Source organism: Tupaia chinensis, unplaced genomic scaffold (genome assembly GCF_000334495.1).
Source record: "Tupaia chinensis unplaced genomic scaffold, TupChi_1.0 Scaffold000361_2, whole genome shotgun sequence".
In the NCBI taxonomy this organism is placed as follows: Eukaryota; Metazoa; Chordata; class Mammalia; order Scandentia; family Tupaiidae; genus Tupaia; species Tupaia belangeri.
Window position 1 is genome coordinate 2,502,701 of NW_006159858.1, and position 23,594 is coordinate 2,526,294.

The 23,594-nt window shown below is 41.7% G+C and overlaps 1 protein-coding gene across 1 annotated transcript in view; it reads left to right on the top strand.

Moving 5' to 3' along the window:
- LOC102482260 (aldehyde oxidase) overlaps positions 1-23,594 on the top strand; it is a 101,498-nt gene that overhangs the window by 70,692 nt on the left and 7,212 nt on the right. Inside the window, exons 23-31 of the mRNA XM_006152995.3 lie at positions 1,215-1,302; positions 4,970-5,056; positions 6,306-6,497; positions 7,586-7,813; positions 14,067-14,162; positions 16,827-16,955; positions 17,815-17,889; positions 20,162-20,214; positions 21,744-21,858. Of these exons, the coding sequence (XP_006153057.1) occupies positions 1,215-1,302; positions 4,970-5,056; positions 6,306-6,497; positions 7,586-7,813; positions 14,067-14,162; positions 16,827-16,955; positions 17,815-17,889; positions 20,162-20,214; positions 21,744-21,858 (1,063 nt within the window). The remainder of the gene's footprint in view (positions 1-1,214; positions 1,303-4,969; positions 5,057-6,305; positions 6,498-7,585; positions 7,814-14,066; positions 14,163-16,826; positions 16,956-17,814; positions 17,890-20,161; positions 20,215-21,743; positions 21,859-23,594) is intronic.

A 23,594-nucleotide genomic window follows, 5' to 3' on the forward strand; every position in this document is an offset into this window, starting at 1 on the left:
GTCGCTTCCCAGTGAGGCTGCCTCAATTTTCTGGAGCAAATAGCAAGCAGCCTTGCTGACATGCTAACTGACCCAAGCTTTGTTCCAAGGTCGGGGGTGCACAACAGTGGTCTTGCCCACGTGTTGATCCAACTGGAAGCGGAGCTCAAAGGTTGGGGGTGGGGGTGGGGCTCAGACAGATCCTGGGGCCTCCCTGGGTCGGACTCCTCCAATGCCCTATAGCAAAAACCTCTCAAAACAAAAAAGAAAAAGAAAAGAAAAGAAAAACACTGCAAATCTTGGAAAGTTGACAGAAACAGATCCTGCATGGGTGGGAGTTACTTGTCCCTAGCTCCTGTTAGAGTGACCTATATTTGCATAGGTTGTGCACATGGCCTTTTGAACCATATGTATTCTCTTGCTTTAAGCAAGGACTTTGCTTTTGTTATGCTTACATTTATTACATTGCCATTTTTCTTTGAGGATTTCAAACCATTACTGTAGGAAATTGTCTTTGGAGCAGGTACACTAGAAGGTTTTTTTTTTTTTCCTTTTTTCATTTCTTTTTTTTTTTTTGGCCATAGGACATGTGCACTTGCCAGAGAGAGAGAAGGAGATAGAGTGAGAAATCACCTCTCAGGGAGATGGCCCTCTCATAATCTTTTCTCCTCCATTTTCCTCTCAGGATTTTTGGGCATGCTTTTACATTCACCTAGAGTATTTTCCAAGCCGCCAGGTCCAGGACTTGAACTATTTACTCAGCCATGTGGGATCCAGCTGCCTTACCTACCATGCCAGCTGGCCCTACACTTAGTTTCTTTACTGAATAACATAAGTCAGTTCCTCTATCCAAGCATGCAAAAGCCTTTCAGACCTGTCCTATCAGGGAGCAGTTGGCAGTTCAACCCCATGTGCATTCCTCCATTGGTAGTGTGGCCTTGGGACCATTTGACTGTAACAGAGGTTGTTAACATAGTGGAATATACCCCAAAGAAATACCCAAGAGCCTCTGGCACCTAAGAGCCTCATTCTCATGAGCAACAAATGCCAGGTCTTGTACTTGGCACCAAAGGTAAGGGAGGCCACTGTGTGTGCCTAAGTAGAGGTAGGGTGGCAGTGTTGCTCTGTTGTCCATGATGTGTGTGGACGCCACTCAAGCTCTCATTAAGAGTTATGTTCACCCCGGATAATACCTTCTTGGTAAGAGTACCTCTCTTGTTTTTTCTCTGTTTTAGACATGGGCGTGCCATCCGCTGCATTCTGGAACGAGGAGAAGACATGTTAATAACTGGAGGCCGCCACCCCTACTTTGGGAAGTACCGAGTGAGTAGAAGAGATGGAGGGAAAGATTTGTGTTGTAAATACAACATTTCATAGATGCAGAGGGCAGAACTTGGCTACCCTCCAGTGGGAAACAACAATGAGCAAATCCACAAATGGTACTTCCATTTAACTTTCCATTTCTTGTGCTGACTTTTTAATTACTGGCTGGTTCAAGGAAGCTTTTATGCTCCGCTCAAAGATGTCAGTTTAAAATAAAGTACTAGCTGATATTTGCCAGTGAATAATTGGAAAACACATGTGTATGCATATATTTTTGAAAGTAGACCTGATAATCATACCTATTTAGACGTATGAAAGAAGTAAAATAGAATAATTTCCATAATGGTGTTATATAAAATTAGTTATATGCAAATGAGTTCTTCATTTTCCAATATATCAAGAATCATTTTATAAAACAGTGTCTCAGGAATTTCTAGAAAGTTTTCCACGGTAGAATTTATTTTTTCTTGCCTTCTGAGACATAGTTTTGTCAGTGTGGGCTAACGGCTCTAACAGGCAACTGAAAGCTCTCAGAGACTTACACCATTATTATGTCATTTCTTGCTCAAGTAACAGCCCAGTGTAATTGATGGGGAGGAAGAAAGGAGGTCTCTACTCTGCAAAGTCATTCAGGACTTGAACTATTTCCATCCAGTGGTGCCACCATCCCTTCAACGGCACTGTCCAGTATGGTGGCCACTAGGATCATATAGCTATTTAAGGTTAAATTAAATTATTGGGGCAGCAGGTGGCATAGTGGTTGCAGCACTGAATTTCCACATGGCCAATCATGGTTCGAGTCCTGGATCTGGTGGCTTGAAAATCACAGAGGGCTCAGGTGTGTGCATGCCCCAAATTCCAGGAGAATTAGGAGATTGGTGTGTGCATGCCCCAAATCCCAGGAGAAGGGATTTCGGCATGGCCATAACTCCCTGGGTAGTTATTTTTTACTATCCCTCTCACCATCTCCTCTGTTTCTCTCTAGTTAGTGCATACCCCCCTATGGCAAAAAGCTAAATAATAATAATAGCTAAATGAAATTAAATGAAAAATTTAGCTCCACAGTTGAATTAGCTATAGTTTAAGTACTCAATAACCACATGTGCTTAGAGCTGGCCATATCAGACACTACAGACACAGAACATCGCCATCATCACAGAGTTATGTTGGCTAAGCACTGCCCTAGGGATGCTGTCCTCCTCTGGATCTTCTGCCAAGGGCAGCACTAAGGGGGAGAATGAGCGTTCTGGACTTCACAGGCCATGCACTGATCACAATGAGGATTTATTAATGTAAACTTTAATAAGTTGAGAGCTCTAGAAAGCCAAGTGCAAACAAACAAAGAGATATATTAGAGTCATCTTTAAAAACAAGAAGGATTTATTTTGAAAACTTTCAGCAGCACCAAATGAGGCCGAGAGTTTTGATTAAACTGGACTCTGTGAGAAAAATGTGCAGAGTACATTGTAAGCAGGTCACCAGATTTGGAGGTTAGAAGATTATTTGTGACTTTAGAAGAGGAGATTTTGATATAAAGGTGAGGATGGGAGCCAAAATTCAAGGAGTTACAGCAAGAATGAGAGGTCAAGAAATGGCGTAATTAATTTGCTCTGGTAGGAGAAAAAACAGAACAGAAGGGAAAGATTAAACTGGAGGGATTTTTGTTTTTCTTTTTATTTTATCACTATATGTTTCTGCCCTTTCTTTTTTACTTTTTTTTTTCAATTGCCAGAGGGCATGTGGCCTTTCCAGAGAGACACAGAGAGACAGAGAGAGAAAGCATCCCCCCCAATGGGACATGGTCATGCCACAGTTTATCTCTTCCATTTCTCCATCCTGTCGGGATTTGAGGCATGCACCTGGTATGTTTTGAAAGTCACCAGATCCAGAATTCACACTGCAGTTGACCATGTAGGATACTACTCCCTTAACCACTGGGCTACAGGGCCAGCTCATATTTTTTTTCCTTTTTCTAATTACTGTTTTTAATTGTGGAAAAATATACATAATATAAAAGTTACCACCTTATTCATTTTTAAGTTTACAGTACAGCAAAACTCACATCATTGTGCTATCATCACCATCATTCATCTTCAAAACTCTTTTCATCTAATAAAACTGAAACTTTATCCCCATTAAATAACTCCTATTCTCTTTTACCCCAGCCCCTAGGATCCACCACTTTACTTTTTATCTCTATGACTTTTACTGCTCTGTGTGCCTCATGTAAGTGGGATTATATGGTATTTGTCCTTTTGTCACTGGCTTATTTCACTTAGCATAATATCCTCAAGGTTCATCCATGTCATTGTAGCATGTATCAGAATTCCTTCCTTTTTAAGGCTGAATAATATTCCATTCTATGTGTATTCCACATTTTTTTAATTCATCTGCTGATTGATATGGATTGCTTCTGTCTCTTAGCTACTGCAAATAATGCTGCTGTGAACATAAGTGTACAAAAATCTCTTTGAGGGAACCAGCAGTTAGCGTAATGGCTATGTCGCTGGACTCCCATGTAGTCAACCGCGGTTCGTGTCCTGGACCTGGTGGCTTAAAACTCACGCAGGGCACGTGTGCGTACATGCCCAAGATCCCGAGAGGAGAATGGAGGAGAAGGGATTGCGGTGTGACCATCCCCTCTGGGGGTGATTTCTCACTTTCTGTCTCTATATCTCTCTCTGTCTCTCTGGCGAGCACACGCGCCTATAGCGAAAACCTCTCCAAAAAAAAAAAAATCTCTTTAAGATCTTCCTTTCAATTATTTTGAGTGTATGCTCAGAAGTAGAATAACTAGATTATATGGTAACTCTATGTTTACTTTGTTGAGGAACCACTCTACTGTTTTCCGTACCAGTTACGCCATTTTACATTCCCACCAACTGTCCACATGGGTTCCAGTATCTCCAAATCTTCACCAACTTAGTCGCTTTCTCTCTTTTTCCTTTTTTATTAGTATTAGTCATCATAATAGATGTAAGTTGGTATCTTGTAGCTTTGAATTACACTTCCCTAATGATTAGTGATGTTGGATCTCTTTGCATATGTTTACTGGCCATTTGTATATATTTTTTGGAGAAATGTCTATTCAAGTCCTTTGTCCACTTCTTTTTTTTTTAAAGAATTATTTTTATTTAATTTTATTTATTCATTCATTTATTTTAATTTGACCAGAGAGAGAGAGAGAGAAAGAGAGAGAGAGAGAGAAAGTGAGAAAGCAAGCCACCAGATTCGGGACTCAAACCATGGTCAGCCAAGTGGGAGTGTCCAGCGCCTTAGCCACCATGCCACCTGCTGGTCCCTCCTTTGTTCACTTCTAATCAGGTTGTTTTCTTTGTTGATTTGTGGCAATTTATTATATATTCTGGATGTTAACTCTTTATTAGTTATATGATTTGCAAATATTTTCACCCATTCTGTGGGTTTCCTTTTTACTCCATTAATTGTATCCCTGGATGCACAGAGTTTTTAAATTTGATGTAATCTAATCTACGCATAGTATTTTTTATTTTGTTTCCTGCTTTTGGTATTATATGCAAAAATATCACTGACAAATCCAATGTCATGAAGCTTTTCTCCTATGTGTAGATGGTTCACAAGTGACAAAGCAAACTTTAGAGAAACTTGGACTCCAGCACCATTTCAAAAATCACTTCTCTTCCTCCAGGCTGGATTCATGAATGATGGCAGAATCTTGGCCCTCGACATGGAGCATTATAGCAATGGAGGCGCCTCCCTAGATGAGTCAATATTTGTAAGTGTTCTAAGGATCAAGTTCACACTCCTTAATGTTACATAAATAATACAGTTCAATTCCCAAAGTGCTCAATATTAAACAGTGTTTAATTATAAAAGCATAATGACCATCATTGCAGGGAAAACCTCATGTAACTTAATGGCATACAAAGCATAAACCCAGAAATCTTGGCTAAGTCTGCATTTGTATGTTATCTTTTTTGTTTTGGCCAAAGGGCACATGTGCACCCCTCAGTGGGGCCTGGTCACGTTGCAATCTCCTTTCCTCCATTCCTCCTTCTCATCAAGATCCTAGACCCACATGCATATGCTCATTGTGTTTTTCAAGCTTCTGGAATCTAACTTGCTTCACACAACTGCATCGTAGGACTGGTCCTCCTTTTTTTTTTTTTTTTAAAGACAGTAGTCATATGCACACATGTGTGAGGGAGAGAGCATCCTCAACAGGGTCTTATCTTCCAAACAATGCATTCCTAGAATTGTTTCAGACTGATAGGGTATCCAAATTCATAGTCAGCCATGTGGCTTCCAGCTTTGTGAGACACTTGTGTTACTGCTACACTACAACGCTGAGCCCTGTGTGTTTCTTAATGCTCCCCATATTTAGAGCTGTTTTCTAGATACAAATGTTAGACCAGTATTTCTCAGCCTCAGCCCCATTGACAGTTTAGACCAGATAACTCTTTTTTGGGGAAAAGGGTTTGTTATGTGAATTCTGGGACATTTAGCAACATCTTTAACCTCTACCCAGCAGATGTCAGTGGCACTGCCACCCTCCAGTCTTAAAAAACAAAAATATCTCTGGACATTACCAAATGTCTCCAGGACAGCAGCAGGGTGGCATTGGTGAGGAGGATTAGGGTGGTTGAGAACCAATGTATTGAACCTAACACCAAAATACTTTCTTTCTGTTTTCTCTGTTTTCCAGGTTATTGTATTCATTTCACTCAGTAGGCCTAGTACTTAGGGCCGATGGAGACTTCAAAGACTTTTGTAAATGAAGTCTGAAAAAAAAAAAGTGCATTAACTCTAAAATCTGAACAGAAATAATGATTCCAAAAAATACACAAATACTTAAAAGTTATTTTAGAACAAAAGTACGCTTAATTCAAGGCATGGGTATATTTCATCATGTTTGATGTGATTTAGAGAGGCTGCTATTTCTGGTTGGTTTAAGTATTGGGTCTCAGGATGGTAAAACAGGAGAAGGACCAGGGTCTTAACACATCATGTCTGGGTTTCTCTAGGTGATAGAAATGGGACTTCTGAAAATGGACAATGCATATAAGTTTCCCAACCTGCGCTGCCGGGGGAGAGCATGCAGAACCAACCTTCCATCCAACACAGCCTTGCGTGGGTTTGGCTTTCCTCAGGCAGGGCTGATCACCGAACACTGTATCACGGAAGTTGCAGCCAAATGTGGTTTGTCCCCTGAGAAGGTAATACTAAATTCATGTCACTGAGGTGGAAAAGCCTTTGGGGTCTTTCAGGTTGAAGAATTTGCTATCTAGATGAATAAATGATTTGCCTTAGGTCACCTAGCTAACTAGTTAAATCAGAGACAGGATTCCAGAGTTCAGAGATGCTTGTCTTTCTCAGACACTTTTTCAGAAATCCTAGAAACAGAGGGTATTGAGGACTGAGCCTTGGATTCTCACTTGTTTGCTGAGAAGTTTCCATTGGGTGAGGGATGTAACTGCCACCAACACCTCAGACAGCTATCATAAAGCTTGTCATTTCGGTTGTTCAAATGGTCTCCTTTCTGTTCAGGTCTCAATCCAACTTTATTTAACAAAGATTTTTACTTTTCTGGGACCTCTTCTACCTTTAGAACCTGGAGTATAGTTATGGTAGGGAGATGTGGCAGGCCCCCCTCTCACCTTCTTCTCTTCCACTGTGTCTGCGACAGTGATGTTGAGGCAAAAAGGTCTAGGGAGAGGACTAGGGAAGACAGACAACCTCTCCCCATGTGACTTTTCCCTGGAAGGTCACAGTCTTCTCTGGTTAGATACTGCCACTTGTCAAGTATGTCATCTGTAGGAAAATAGGAAGACTTCAATTGAGTGCTTTAGACTTTCTAGGATAGAATCTTTTCATTTGTTCTTCATGCTAGGTGTCAGTTATATTTGAACAAACTTTCATGTTGACCTGTTTGGAAGTGAGTGGCTTATCTTGCCGTAGCTTCTGAATAATCCAAATCATATAACCTGGATTACCTTTTAGCAGACATTTACAAATGCAGCTGGAATCGATCACAGTGTACCTAGACCATGTTGAGTTATATAGCAAGTTCAGGAAAGGATCCTCCCCTTGAACTTGCACCAGAATCATAGAAGTAAGTGCTGACAGATTCAACTGAGGCTTTGAGGATAGGAAGAGAACACTATGCATGGGGAAAAGCATCTATTAGAACTAAGTAGACTTTGACTTGGGAATTCTATGGTGGGCACAATTTAATTAGGAAAATGGTGAGTGAATGAGGCTATATCTTCTGGATGTCCCCCCACAATCTCCTTCCCTTTCATAGGTCCGACAGATAAATATGTATAATGAAATTGATCAAACGCCCTACAAACAAGAGATTAATGCTGAGAACCTGATCCAGTGTTGGAGAGAGTGTATGGCCATGTCTTCCTACTCCCTGAGGAAAGCAGCCGTGGAAAAATTCAATGCAGAGAATTACTGGAAGAAGAAAGGGCTGGCTATGGTCCCCCTGAAGTATCCTGTTGGCCTTGGCTCACTCGCTGCTGGTCAGGTCAGTTCTCCAAACACACATGGGAGTGCTGCCTGGAAGCAGCCCTGAGAAGTAGAAGATGTTGAGGAAACTTTCCTTTATGAGTTTCAAGGCCCAATTCTTTAATTTCACCAACTTGTGCTCAATCTAGTTCATTCCAGAGGACACAAAGCTCCTCTGCACACATCCCCATGGTTGGTAATGAACTTCCTTGCAGAAAAATTGGGAGACGTGAGATTTACTCCTGGCCCTGCAATAAGCACTTGCCCTGACCCCAGTTTATTCATGTGTAAATTAAGAGGGTGGGACCGAAGTCCTCCAAAACTTCTCTTCCAGCCACTCTGTGATTCTGTGTCACTGGCCCATGAGATAGAAATAGGAAGCTGCGGGACCAGCAGTTAGTGTAATGGCTATGTCACTGAACTCCCATGTAGCCGACCATGGTTTGAGTCCCAGACCCGGTTGCTTAAACTCACGCCGGGTGCGTGTGTGTGTGCCCAAAATCCCAAGAAGAGAATAGAGGAGAAGGGATTGTGGCATGGCCATCCCCCCTGTGTGTGGGGGGGTGATTTCTCACTGTCTGTCTCTGTCTCTCTCTGTCTTTCTGGCTAGCGCACATGCCCTGTAGCAAAAACCTCTCCAAAAAAAAAAAAAAAAAAAGAAAGAAAGAAATAGGAAGCTGCTAGGGTGCCCCACCTTATTTGGGTGGGTTGAGATAAACTAAACCCAGAAAAGTAATCATTTAAATATTTTTTTAAAAAAACTATTTATTTATTTTAATTTGACTAGAGAGGGACAGAGTGAGAAAGAAAGAGAGAGAGAGAAAGCAAACCACTAGGTCCGAGACTTGAACCAAGGTTAGCCATGTGGGACCCCAGTGCCCTTAACCACTAGGCCACCTGCCAATCCCTTAAATAACTTTTTAAAACACAATTTTAGAAGCTTAGGGGGACCAGCAGATGGCATAATAGTTACTTCGCTGGACTCTCACGTAGTCAACTCTGTTTGAGTCCTGGACCTGGCAGTTTGAAACTCATGCCGGACTTGTATAGGTGTGTGCCCAAAATCTGGAGAAGAGACGGGGAAAGAAGGGATTGCAGCATGGCCGTCCTCCCAGGGGGTGATTTCTCTCTTTCTGTCTCTCTCTGTCTCTCTGGCGAGCACATGCACCCTATAGCAAAAATCTCTCTCTTAAAAAAAAAAAGGAAAGAAAACACAATTTTAGAAGTTTGTTCATCTCAGAACTATTAAAAAAGTATGAAAGGAGGGACTGGGGACCTGCTATTATAGTTTAATTTCTTTAACCAATTAAATGAATTCCCTTGTTTGGTTGCTAAATTCCACTTACTGTTTTCACCTCTCTCTCTCTTTTTGATGAAACTTACCTCTAACTGCTGGAATGTATATAGACATGTTTGTAGGTGAGCCAACAGAGCTTGGTTTTCCTCCTCTTTGCAGAATTCACACTTTTGGCTGAACCATGAAGAGAGTATGACAGATGATAAAATAGGAATAAATGCGGAGGGGGGACTACAAAAAGAGCATTAGTATGTGTGTATGTGTGTGTGTGTGTGTGTGTGTGTGTGTGTGTGTGGTGTGTTAAGGGAGCAGAGGAGGCCAAGAAAAGTGTTAGGAAGGTCCTTTCCCTATTCTTATATCAGTCCATCCATCTGTGTCCTAGTTGAGCTTTGGTATAATCCTTAGAACATTTGCAAAGCTGTTGATTGTAGCCAGGAGATAACTCAGAGGAGCATTTCGGCAAGTGGTAATCTCATTGCAGCCTTCTCATTCCTCGCCCATTTGTGATAAAAATAAATAATTAATAGAGTCACTTGACCATCCACATAAAACTTACTCTGGTGAGGGAGAAGATCAAGAGGCTATGGTTGAGGGACCAGCAGTTGGTATAATGGCTATGTTGCTGGACTCCCATGTAGCCGACTGTGGTTTGAGTCCCAGACCCAGCGACTTAAACTCATGCCGGGCGCGTGTGCGTGCGTGTTCAAGATCCTGAGAGGAGAATGGAGGAGAAGGGATTGTGGCGTGGCCATCCCCTTGGGGGGTGATTTTCTGGCTTTCTGTCTCTCTATCTCTCTGTGTCTTTCTGGCAAACGCACATGCCCTATAGAAAAAATCTCTCAAAAAAAAAAAAAAAGAAAAAAAAGCAAGAAAGGAAAAATAAAAGAGGCTATGGTAGAGAATGAAGGGAGGAATGTGGTTATCAAAAAGGAAAGGAGGGGAAAAGCTAGCACTGGGAAAAGGGTTTGTGGACAGTAAATCTTGGTATACAATTTTGGGGAAAACTGATTAGCTGGCAGCTAGCCAAGAGATCAGTTAGGGCTCCTGCCCTTGAGCAGACTGGCCAGAATCTTTGGGAAAAACAATCTCTGTCATTTATAGATCCTTGGGGAATCCTTGTTAGGGATCCTTGGGAAGTCCTTGAGTATTGGGCCTCGGGTAGACATGGCAGGCAGCCTCTGTGTAATGGTTGCCATTATTACTATTATTAATTTTATTTATTTTTAAAGAGATTTTTTGCTATGGGGTCCTTGTGCTCGCCAGAGAGATGGAAACACAGAAAGCAAGAAATCATCACCCAGGGTGTTGGCCATGTCACAATCCCTTCTCCTCTCAGATCCTCTTGGAGTTTTGGGCACCCACACAAACACATGAATTTGGTGGGAGTTTGAAGCTGCCAGGTCTGGGATTCGAACCATGGTCAACTATGTGGGAATTCAGCACTTTAACCACTGCAACTGCTGGTCCCGGCTGCCATTATTTAATATTTGGACTTCACTATAGACCAGGTGTGCCCCACTGTCCTCATTAGAAATGTATCCAAAAGTGGATTTTAAAATAATGATTATTATCAAGCACCCACTATAAGTCCTGTTAGATTTTATATCATTTAACTCTCAGAGTGACTTATTTTAGGATATATTTGTATTCTCACCAATGAGGAAAAGATGGAGGCTTGGAGAATTTAAATAACTTGCCCTAAGTCCCACAGCTACTAGAGTGGGGCCAGGGCTAGATCTCAGATCTGAGTGGCTCCTGCAGCTGTGTTTTCTTAGTTACATCAAACTGTCTCCCCCAAAATCCGTTCTGTTGGGAACTGAAGTCATACTCAGTTCAGCTGAGAAGAAACCAGACAATAGCCAGCAGTACAGATTCATTCTCAAAGGCTACTGAAAACCCCCTCTCTGGGGAAACAGAGCCGCATCTAATACTTGAAATATTGTCTTAGGACTGAACCAAGGAGTCAGATCAGTCAGGCTGCTTCCTGGAAGGCACAAGCTGAAAGATGACTCTAAAGCAGACCAAATCCTGAAAGGAACTATAAATGGTATATGAGAATCCATTTATGGATTCTCTGTATAAGGCCCTGGGCTGGGAGATTTGTAATCTCCCACTTGATCAACTCCCTGTCTCATCTCTATTAGGTAGGTGTGTTTGTTTCTCTCTCAGAGAAGGGGAGACTGAAGCCCACAGAGATGTACTCTCTTGTCAAGAGTCATCCAGCTAGTGAGTGGCAGGACAAGGATCTGGCCTTGGCACTGCCAGACCTCAGGTCCCATGTGCCTTCATCATCCCTCACTGTCTCCTGGGCAAAAGCAGCCCCTGCCCAACAGCTGAGAAGCAAATATACCTCGCCTACCTTTAGTTAATTCCAACACCAGAAACACAAAGGCATGCGGGCAATATTTAATTAATTAATCTCTGTGTTTCTAGTGCCTATGACACCTGATACAGAGCAGAAACTCAAATGTTTGAAGGGCCGAGGTATTTTGGGACTGTATGAGCTTAAAGCTAACTTTTCACCAATACCAGCAGTCATAGCTTAAAGACTGAAATTTCACCGACTAAGTCCTCTTATTTATATTGGAGAACCATCTGTTCCAACACTCCAGTTGTTCCCATTTTGTATAATAGATGAAGCTTTGTGGAATTATCTTTTGTGGCACTAACAAAGAACCATTCAGTGGTGCCACTTAACTGAACCAAATTTGACATTTTAAATGGCCCGAGGAGATTGCAGCACCACATGGAACAAATTGCTCAGCCATCTTCAATAGAAATGCTGCCCTACACATGCAGGCAGAGTGCTGTCACCAGCAGGGTCGCACAATGTAGGAAATGCAAAATCCACTGTAATTGTAGCTCAGTCACGTGTGTGTAGTCCAACTACAGATTTCACGCACACTCTGCAGAGCCATGGAGGTCAAATACAGAGTCTCTCAGCCTAAGAAATAGATTGGAGGACTCTATTATTGCAAATTTATTTATCAAACAGTTTTGGTGCACCCATCACATGGGAGACCCTATGCTGCATTTCCAGGGGTGCCTTAGAACATGTTCTTCATTTCAGGGCTCACATTCTAGCAGAGTACAATGACATACGCAAGAAGGGAGCCCAGAAGCTGCTGTTGTAGCTGGTGGAATCACCTGGCATCTGATATAGAGCCCCCGGGGCAGCCAGATCTGGGCTTTCTGTAAAAGATGCCACTCCTTATCTTTATTATTTTGGGACTAAATGGTCAAGAGCACAAGACGGTGTTTCCAGAAGTCATGTGTCCACAGACAGTAAGATATGCAATGCTTTATCTTCCCAAAACCCTTAGGCATTATTATTATGGCTACTCTGCCTTCTTCAAGATTCTAAGATTCTCTCTTGGTCTGTGAATGTGTGTGCCTTTGTCCTCAGTGAAAGGGTACACCGATGTCCCCATTTTGCCAATGCATCCCTAGTTTACACCTGCTGACCTGGTACATGGAGCCCATTTTCACTGTCAGAAGTATATTATTTGGCAAGCTGGAAGTCTGGGAGATTGAGATTAGGGCATGGCCAGACCCTGTTCAGGGTTGCTTGTCTCTTGCACACACACTCTCTCTTTGTCCTTTTCTGTCTCTTGTACATGTGCATGCACACGCACACACACACACACTATCATGGGGGGGTATCTTATTTGGAACAATGAAGCTTCTGCTTGCCGTCCCGGTTGTCCCTCACTGGGGTAATGTGAACCCGCACATACCAAGAAAGAGGCAGTTCTGTAAGTGCTGGCCTCAGTTCACAGGGTCCTTCTGGTAGCCTAATAATTGGTCTAGGAATGTAGTCTTCTCCTTGGTTTTACCTGCTGATTAATGCACAATTACATCAACTTTCACTTAGACCAGGGTTGTTTAAAAATAATCTAAGTGAGTAATTAAAGCTTACTAAAATTTTACATTCATTAAGTGGAAATTTGCTTGTTACCGGAACTTTCCAAAGACTCTGCTTTTACAAATTTTGTTCATCTTGCCACTCTAGATAAAAACTTAGTAAGAAACCTAGGTGGCAGAGCTCTAAGTGACTGACCCCTATCAGACCCAGACCACATCTATGAAACTGGCACTCCCCAGATGAACAACGGAAGAGTTTGCCTTCCAGGCCTTTTGGACCGTAGTGGAACCACTTAGAGGCATTTCCTCCAGGACCATATACTGTTGGTATTGTTCTTACATTGGAAATTCAAAGTGAAGCCATTACCATTTTCTGCACACCCTGGAATATATCCATACCCTCTAGTTTAGCACAGGCAGAAAGAAGGCATATTCTTGTTCATTGTAAAACATGTTTAGTGTAGAGTCTGATTACAAAAGCCTGTTATTCTGTTGCAGTTTATTTCCTTCTGGATCCTGTGGGGAGCTACATAGTTAGATAAAATGACTTTCAAGTTCTCTTTCAACTCCAAAGCTCTGTAATTCTGTGCCAAGATGATTTAGGGTTGGCTTAGCTCATCTTGCTGCAGAAATATTAATGTCTATCCCATCTTGTTTGGATTTTTATTTTTACTTTTCTGTGACACATCTAAACTATAGAATAGGCATGCACACAACTGTTCTCTCTCCTTCCCTTAAAACCTATTTATATACTTTAGAATGGATGGGCCCTCAACAAATGTGGCTACACTGGGGGCAAAGAGGAGGGGGTCTTTAAAGGGGTACAGGTGAATCCTAATCAGGAAGCAGCTTAATGACCATAGTCATACCACAGACTCAAAGCCACCCAGGGACAGCATGACTTCTTATAGAGTGATCATGAGATAGCACTTGCCCCAACATTGTCCTGGCTCCCTTGGTGGTTCTTGGGGCACTGAGAAAGTAGTCTATCTATGGTTTTGGTGGGGACTAGGAGGATGAAAGGAGGGGGTTGTTTTAATAAGCCTTCGTTGGCATGATATGTGATAATAGTAGAAAGATCATGGATACTGGTTTTGTCTTTTCTACCTAGGCTGCTGCCCTGGTTCACATTTATCTAGATGGCTCTGTGCTAGTCACACATGGTGGCATTGAAATGGGGCAAGGAGTCCACACTAAAATGATTCAGGTAAGAATGTAAACAGCTGCATCATGTTGTGTGCGTGCTTGTAGATATGTTAATAAGAGAGAAACTATGAATATGTACCTTCCATTCCAAAATAAAGGCAGTAGGCCTGCCCCATGGCCTGGTGGTTAAGGAAGGTGGATTCCACATGGCTGACTATGTGGCTCACATCCCAGCCCCTATGGCTTGAGAAATGCACTTGGGGTTTGTGCATGGGTGTCCCAAATCCCAACAAGGTAGACAAATGGAAAAGAAGGGATTGCTACGACCATGCGCCATTGTGGGGTGCTTTTCCCTTCCCTCTCTCCCTGTCTCCCTGTCTCTCTCTGGTGAATGCACCCACTCTCTAACAATAAAAATGAATAAATAATTTAAAAAAGGATAGGAGACTAGCTTTGACAGTTTAAACTGTTAAGCTATGTTAGCAGAGATTAGGTAAATAAGCTAATTTGTAAATGAACCTCCAAAAAGAATGTAAAAGAAGAATCTCAGATTGTTTAATTGTTAAAGAAGGTTGCATATTTATTTACTGCTTTCCTTTGGATATATTAACTGAGTTGTCATTTTTGAATCTTTGTTGGGCAATCAAAAGATGTGTAAATTATAATGTATTGCATTGTTTCTTGCTGTTCTTATATTAAGGGCTCTGAACAATGATGATAAGTCATATTTTATATTTCCAGTCAAACTACCAGTTTTCTTTTGTCTCATTTATTTTAGATTAATTCATTTTGTGTTAAGAGAGATTTTTGTTATGGGGCACGTGCACTCTCCAGAGACATGGAGAGAGAGAAAATGAGAAATCAGCCCCTGGGAAGGATGGCTACACCGCAATCCCTTCTTCTCCATTCCCTTCTTGGTATTACGGGGAGGCACACACATGCGCCTGGCGTGAGTTTCAAGCTGCTGGTCTGGAACTCGAACCACAGTAGGCCACGTGGGAGTCAGTGCCATATCCACTATGGCACCTACTGGCCCCTAGATTATTTCTAAACAACTGTTCCTATTTTGTTAATTACAATTATAATATTATAGATTATAAACCATTTGGAAGAGGCAGACACTTCTATTTTTTAAGTTCTGTACTATTCAACCACTTAGCAATAATCACCTTTTTGAGGGTCTTTCCATCTTGTCACATTTTTCTTGTTTAAAAATTGCTAACATGTTTTTAGATAATTTCATACCCTGTTCTCCCCCACACACACTTTTCCTATGTATTCCTTAAGAATTCTTTACCATTGTGATTTTTAATGGCTACACATGGATCTTATAGATAATTGATTTCACCACCCCCCACCTGTTGAACATTTCAAACAGTATTTTTATGCGTTAGACTGTGATCATATCAATGATTGTTTCTTAAAATAGGTTCCCAGAAGTAAAATTACTGGGTCACAGGGCATATTTTAAATTGTTTGACACATCTTGCCATATTGTTTTTCAGAAAGTTTCCAATTATACCCTAGCCAACAATGAATGGTACACATTGTTGAGAATTTTTAGACAACTTGAAAGGTGAAAGAAAATAACTTATTATTACTTTAATTTGCTTATTTTCTAATTATAGAGATATTGAATATATATTTCCTTCCTGTTATCAGTTACTAGAGAATTATTTAGTCATATTTTTCTTCCTTTGGAGAGTGAGATTCTAGGGTTTTCCTCAGACCCCCTTTATGCTCTAATTCTGTGCACTCTCTATAGATGAACTTTTGAGAAAAAAGCATTGTGTCCACGTCATAAAGTAGGCACACTTTATGAGCCATATTGCTGGCAAGGAAGAGGAGAATGTGGGATCAGGTAGTTAGTAGCATGATTTTGTTCTCCAGCCCTAAAAATACAGAAAAAATCAGACACAGTGACATCTTCTCTGTAACCCACATGTTCATGCTGCTGCTTTTCCAAGACCATTAGCCTTTCTCATTATCCTGGAGCATCTCCAGAAGTGTGGATGGGAGATTGGCATCTCTTATTATTGACGACATTGGCTTTGCTAGGGTTTTGTAATAGGAAAGGCCCCAGAAATGTTGAACTCATATAAAGACATGAAACATTTCTTCCTATCTTGTCTTGGGGTCTCCCTTCCTCTTCTTGATGCTACTGCACAAGAGAAAGTTAAAGAAAAAGGAACTGTGTTCGGGACTTGGGGTTCAGACTAGTTATACATATTTTAGAAAAGAGAAATTTTGGGGACCAGCAGATGGCAGGATGGTTACATCACTAGATTCCCACATAGCCGACTAAGGTTCAAGTCTCAGACCTAGCAGCTTAAAATTCACGTGGGCACATGTGCATGCATGCCCAAAATCCCAAGAGGAGACTGAAAGAGAAGGGATTTCAGCATGGCCATCCCTCCAGAGGGTGATTTCTTGCTTTCTGTTTCTCCAGGGAGCACACATACCCTATAGCAAAAATCTCTCTCTCTAAAAAAAGAGAGAAAGAAAGAAAGAAAAAAAGAAAGAAAGAAAGAGGAAAAGAAAGGAAGGAAAGAAGGAAGGAAGGAAGGAAGGAAGGAAGAAAGAAAGAGGAGAAACTTTTTTGTAGCAGAAGAAAATCATGGTTCTGTTCCCTTGTCTCTTGTCTGAGGACTTTAAACACCTGGGCATGTTCTCAGGCTTACAAATAATCAAAATATTTGAAAAGAAACTCACTTCTAAAATCTAGGTGGCTAGCCGTGAATTAAGGATGCCTATGTCCAACGTCCACCTCCGTGGAACCAGCACAGAAACCGTCCCTAATGCGAATGTCTCTGGAGGGTCTGTGGTGGCGGATCTCAACGGATTGGCAGTGAAGGTAAGAATCACCACGATCTCACCGAAATCATTAACCCCATCTAGGCCAAATACATGGGTGAAGCTCACAAGATGTTGAGAGTTGGGGCCAGCAGGTGGCATGATGGTTTAGGGTGCTGGACTCCCACATGGCCGACCATGGTTTGGGTCCTGGACCTGGCAGCTTGCTTTCTCACTTTCCCTCTTTCTCTCTCTGTCCCTGTCTGGTCAAACTACAATCAATAAATCAATAAAGTTAAATAGAATAATTCTTTTTTTTTTTTTTTAAAAAGAAGACGACATTGAGAGTTAATCCATCTCCTCTCTTTCCCCGTCTCAGGCTCAGTCAGTGTTTCTCCTGTGTTGGAAATGCAACCATTTTTTTTGCCCAGCCTCCTGACATCTCATTAATCAACAAGTCCTCTCAATCGACCCAAAAATGTCTCTGTGTCTTTCTACTTCTGTGTTATGGTAATATCACTTTGGGTCAGACTCCCATCTCTTGCAAGGGCCACTGGAAGCCTCTCTCTCCTAGCTTCATGGACTCTCACTCCAGCTTCATCCAGCCACAGTGAATTTGCCCTCAGAATAAATGGGACTATGCCATATTTGGAAACAGTGGCTGGTGGTTTGCCAGTAGTTTTTCTAATAAGCCCTGACTTCTCAGTATATTTTAAAAGGCCTCTGTCTTTAAGACCAGTTCACACTTATACACACACACACACACACACACACACACACACAACCTTTCACATTGCCTTCGTAAAGGGTTGATCTCTCATTTCTGTGTTAGATAAGTCAATAGAATGGCATATATCATGTTTTTTTGAAATTGGTGTTTGCACATTATGATTATAATTTTAAATAAAAATTATCCTTAGGATGCTTGCCAAACTCTTCTAAAGCGCCTTGAACCCATCATCAGCAAGAATCCTCAAGGAACTTGGAAGGATTGGGTGAGATTCACTGGTTCTCTATATTTTATCTTAGAAGAAAAGGAGGGGGGAGAGTTAGAGAGAGATGTATGAATTCAGTAACTATAGAAGGATATCTTTAAATAGTGCCAGCAATGATAATGATAAGTGCCTAATGATAAATAATAGGCCCATTGGTTCTTGGTGTGTGGAAATCCTTTAGTAATATAATGGAGGAACTCTTGCATCTGGGGAGTTTTTTTATTAGAGGAAAAGATGGTTCTCCTCCTAGAACTCCTGTTCTAAGCTGGCATTAATTACTGTTTCATCCAATGAAATCTCAGTGTTTTCTGGATAATAGCTGTGAATCTGTATGTTCTTCTTGGGGTTCCACAGCTTCTAAAGTAGAAAAATAAAACTATAACCATTCTGTAAATAAAAACCATAGAAGCAGTCATTGAGAAATAGAACATGAAGCTACTGGGAGTAAGTTCAGCCAGTCGTAGACACACAATGGGGTGGAAATATTCAGCCGCTTCCTTTGAACTACTCACTATCTAGTTGAAAAAGAAGTCCATTCTTAAGGAAACTAGCAAACTTTTCAAATAAGTTTATAAAATACCAGAGAGTGTGGAATGGACATCCAGAGAAGCTGGGAACATGTGTTGTAATGAGTATCGTCCAATGTCAGTCTTTGCAACATTGAAAGCACAGGTTGGGGAGGGATCTCACTTGAAATGGTTCCTGCCATTCTATAGAGTGAGGACTCATTTTGTAATTCTCACTTGTGGGATCTCTCCATCCTTTCTGGGTATATATATATTTTTTTCTACCTCTGCCCTGTGTTGCCTGAGCCCAGAAAAGCTGAGAGTCTGGCTGGGCAAAGCTAGACAGAGGGGCAGTGTGGGGTCAGTCCTCCACCATCATGATCTGCTCTTGTTCTGTTCACCTTTTTCTCTAATGGTTATATTTTTCATTTTTTTCCCCTTTGACTTGGACCTACTCCTCCCCATTTTTCTGTATAGTAGACAACTGTGTACACTGCAGGGTCAGGAGCTTTGTTGGCATACACAGTGTAATTTAGCAAAATTATTCCCTATTCTCTTTGCCATCTTTTTTCTCCCTGGAGCCGCTGCCATGAAGGTCAAGCTGTACAATTTCAGCAGGTACAAAATCTACCCCAGACACAGGAGATGCTATGCCAGGATCATCGGGGAAGTTGTTGTTCAATTTCTCAATATCCAATACGAGACAGCATTCTTCTCCAAGAGGAATCCTCAGCATATAAATTGGACTGTTCTCTATAGAAGAAAGCACAAAAAGGGACATTCCAAAGAAATTCAAAAGAAAAGGACCCACGTGCAGTCAAATCCCAGAGGGTTAACACCTCTTGCTGATACCCTGGCCAAGAGAAACCAAAACCCTGAAGTTTGGAAGGCTCATTGAGAGGGGCCAGCAAATGATGTAATGGTTATGTTGCTGGACTCCCATGTAGTTGACCACAGTTCGAGTCCCAGACCTGGTGGTTTAAACTCATGTCAGGCCCATGTGTATGCATGCATGCCCAAGATCCCAAGAGGAGAACAGAGGAGAAGGGATTGTGCTGTAGCCATACCCCCTGCAGTGGAGGATTTCTTGCTCTCTCTCTCTCTCTCTCTGTCTTTCTTTTGAGCACATGCACCCTATAGCAAAAAATCTCTCTTTAAAAAAAAAAAAGGCTCAGTGAGAAGCTATCAGGGCTGCCAAGAAAGCAAAAAAAGGCAAAAAAAAGCAAGCATCTAAAAAGACAGCAATGGCTGCTGCTAACGCTCCCACTAAAGATTGTAAATCCTATGAAGGTTTCTGCTCCAAGAGTTTGTGGAAAACACTACTTTGGCAGGTCATATTTTTAAATAAAGATCCAACTATTTTTTTAAAAATGTAGTTCCCCCCCCCTCAACTGCAACTGGTATGGATATTGATATTATAATGAAACATCTAGTCAACCAATTTTTCCTAAAATGTCCCTTGTTAACAGGCAGGCTGTCTTATCAGATGACTGAATGAATTCCCTCACGAGGGATTGACTGACATGGTAGTCCAGCCTATAAGGATAACCTACCACCACGGTCATTTATTACGACCATATGCACTCTTACCACAAGCAGTGACCCCCAGAAGCCTGAGGAGATGAAGAATGCTGAAAGGCTTGAATTGACTTTGGTTCTCCCTGGTGATTCCTCCTGATAGCTTTATTTAACATACGGTAAAATTTAAATTGAGGTATTCTTTCTTTGACATCCTTATTGCCTCATGTTGTGCTCTTCCTTCACAGGCCCAGGCTGCTTTCGATGAAAGCATTGGCCTCTCAGCTATTGGATACTTCAGGTAAGTAGTGCATGCTATAGCATGTTGTGGAGAACAACAGTTTTTACATTTAATCGTTGTGTATTATTACAGCATATCAGAAGAATTTTCCCATTACGAATACACTGATGAGTTTTGCTTTCAATTTTGATGAAAATTGATTTTGTGCTTTCTCTTAATATGCTGTTAGGAAGAATATTTAGCTGCTAGTTAATCCCAGTGTCCAGGAAGACTTTTGCTGGAAAAAAACAGACACACAAAATTCAACTGAATTGATCATTTAAATGATACTGGGTGATACTATACCCTTGCTGAGTAGTACATGGAATCTGCAGCAGTGGTTGACTTTTTGATGAAAACATGACATGATCTAGCTTTTAAGAAACGAAGGTTGGGAAATGTAAATTAAACCCATAAGAAGACAGGTACCGCCTTACACCTTCTGCGCCAGAAAAAAAGAAATGTAACAATATCTATGTGTTGTCAAGATCTGGAACTGTAGGAACTTGTATACTTTGGAAAATCATGTATCAAATTATTTTAATGAAGAGTGAACACTGTCAGAGAGCAGGGTAGTAGTGAGTCTTATCTGATTTTGTCACTTTACCAGTTGCCATGGAGTCCTGGGACACTGACTGACTACCAGGAGGCATTGGAGGCTTTTTTTTTCTTTTTTTCTTTTTTTTTTTAAATGTGTGTGTGTGGAGAGATTTTTGAAATAGGATATGTGTGTTCCAGAGAGACAGACAGAGACGGAGAAAGAAAGTGAGAAATCGCTCCCCAAGGGGACTGGCCATGCTTCAGTCCCTTCTCTCCCATTCTCCTCTTAGGATTTCAAGCATGCATGCATATGTGTCTGGTATGAGTTTCAATATACCTGGTCCAGGACTTGAACCACATTCAGCCATATGAGGGTTCAGTGCCTTAACCATTATGCCACCTGCTGACCCCTAAATATTTTTAACGGCTACCTCCAGGCCAGGAGGGGAGAGGGCAGAGTCCTGGCAAGCTGCTGGCCTATACTTCTCTTTCACCACTGACATTTATTTGATATTTTTAAAGAAGACCTGGGAACAGAGCAGGCCATGGAGCCTGATAGGGAGACACCAGAGCAGTGACAAAGAGTGAGAGCCAAGAGACCTGATCCCTCTCACAGAAAGTTGAATCCTTAGAAAGATAAACAGAGCAGGCAAGTGTACATCTTTGAAATGGCATAAAATGGTCAAATTCCCCAAATTTGGCAACTATAGGATTACATGATCTAATGTTGGCCAAAAGCAGTAGGATGGAATCAAAAAGTCAGCAACTAACCTCCAGAAGTAAGGTGTTTGTTAATCAGAAGCAATTTGGATGCTTTATCAGACAAAGCAAAATGAATGAAAGTAATTTATTTTTTATTCAGCAGATTTATCCAGCATGCGTTATATGTTGGCACATCATTGTGTGTCTTCACTACTTTGCACGCTCCTTATCATCTGTTTAATCATCATAGTCTGCACTTAGAGAACTTGATCATTAACAGTGCTCACCAAGAATTCTGTTTCCTCCAGGGGTTATGAGTCAGACATGAACTGGGAGAAGGGTGAAGGCCATCCCTTTGAGTACTTTGTTTACGGTGCTGCCTGTTCTGAGGTTGAAATAGACTGCCTGACTGGGGACCATAAGGTCAGTACCAATTGAAACAGAAAGGTCTTCAAGTCATTCTTAAGATACACCTAGGGGGACCAACAGTTGGCGTAATGGGTATGTCACTGGACTCTCATGTAGTCTACCGTGGTTCGAGTCCCGGACCCAGTGACTTAAACTCATGCTAGGCGCGTGTGTGCGTGCTCAAGATCCCATCAAGAGGAGAATGGAGGAGAAGGGATTGCAGCATGGCCATCACCCCAGGGGGTGATTCTCGCTTTCTGTTTCTCTGTCTCTCTCTGTCTTTCTGGCGAGCGCACATGCCCTATAACAAAAACCTCTCAAAAATAAAAAAAAAAAAGATGCACCTAGGGCCAGCAGGTGGCAAGGTGGTTAAGGTGGCTGGATGTTACATTGCCAACTGAGTGGTTAAAGTCCTGGACCCAGCAGCATGAAAAACACACCAGTGTTTGTGTGCCCAAACTCCAAGAGGAGAATGGAGAAGAAGGGATTGTGGCATGGTCAACCCTCTGAGGAGGGCTTCTCATTTTCCTTCTCTCTGTCTCTCTGGTGAGCACATATGCCCTGTAGCAAATAAAAAGAAAAAAAAAAGGACCTAATTCCATATATGGCATTTATCCTAGAAGAGTTGAGTGTGTGATAATACCATGTATTTGGCCTAAAGATGACTTCTCTATATTACCAGACAAAAATAGAAATGCAGCAGTCACATTGGTGGTATGGTTGCTTCCATGGAAAACAACTGGTCACCCCTCTAATTTATTTTCCTGGCCACAATTCCATCATTTCTATCCTGTCAGGATTTGAGGCACACTTGCACATGTGCCTGGCATGTTTTTCGAGATGCTAGGGCCAACAGCAGTTGGCCATGTGGGATTTGGCTCCCTTAACCACTAGACAGTGGAGCCAGTTCAATGGCTCTGGATTCTCATGAGTTTGTGTCCACCTGTCAAGGCTCAGCGGGGACTGGAGAATCCACTTCCAATCTGCATCACGTCAATGTGAACAGGAGGCCTCAGTTTCTCTCTGGCTATTGGCACAGGTCTCCATTTCTTGTCACATGGCCCTCTCTGTAGGTTACCTGAGTGTCCTTAGGAGATGACAGCTGGCTTCTCCAGAGTGACTAGTTCAAAGGAAAAAGAGAGTACAGGCAGGTGAGAGAATACCCAATACATAAACCACAGCTTATATCATTTAATCTCAGAAATGATATACTGTCGTTTCTGCCACATCCTATTTTCTCACAAGCCTGGCCCTAGTAGAGTGTGGGAGGAGACCACATGAGGATGTGAACACCAGAAAAGGGAATTATCAGGGACCATCTCGGAGATAGTCCACCACAACCTAGACCCACTCTCTCCAGCTAATAGCAGTGACAGTGACAGACAGCAGTAAGTCCACAGCTTTGACAGCAGAACCTTCACTAATGCTGCAGACTTTAGAGCACCAATCCTCACCTCCAGTTGAGGTCATTTGTCTCCTGGAAGGCCAGTGCTAACTGGTGTTATTGTGTCTTTAAATAAAAAAGGTGAGTACCTGCAGTTTTATTATAGTCAAACATTCAGAATCATTATCTAATTTTTTTTTTTTAAATGTTAGATGAAAGTCTTAGTCAAGTAAGGAACTTCCTGGTTTCCTTGGCTCCATTAATAATTGTAAGTAGAATCTGTTCGTCCAGGCAGAGACCAATATGTCACATACAAAGAAGTAGACTAGCTGGAGAGCAAGAGTGTTAACAACAGCCGACTGGTCCT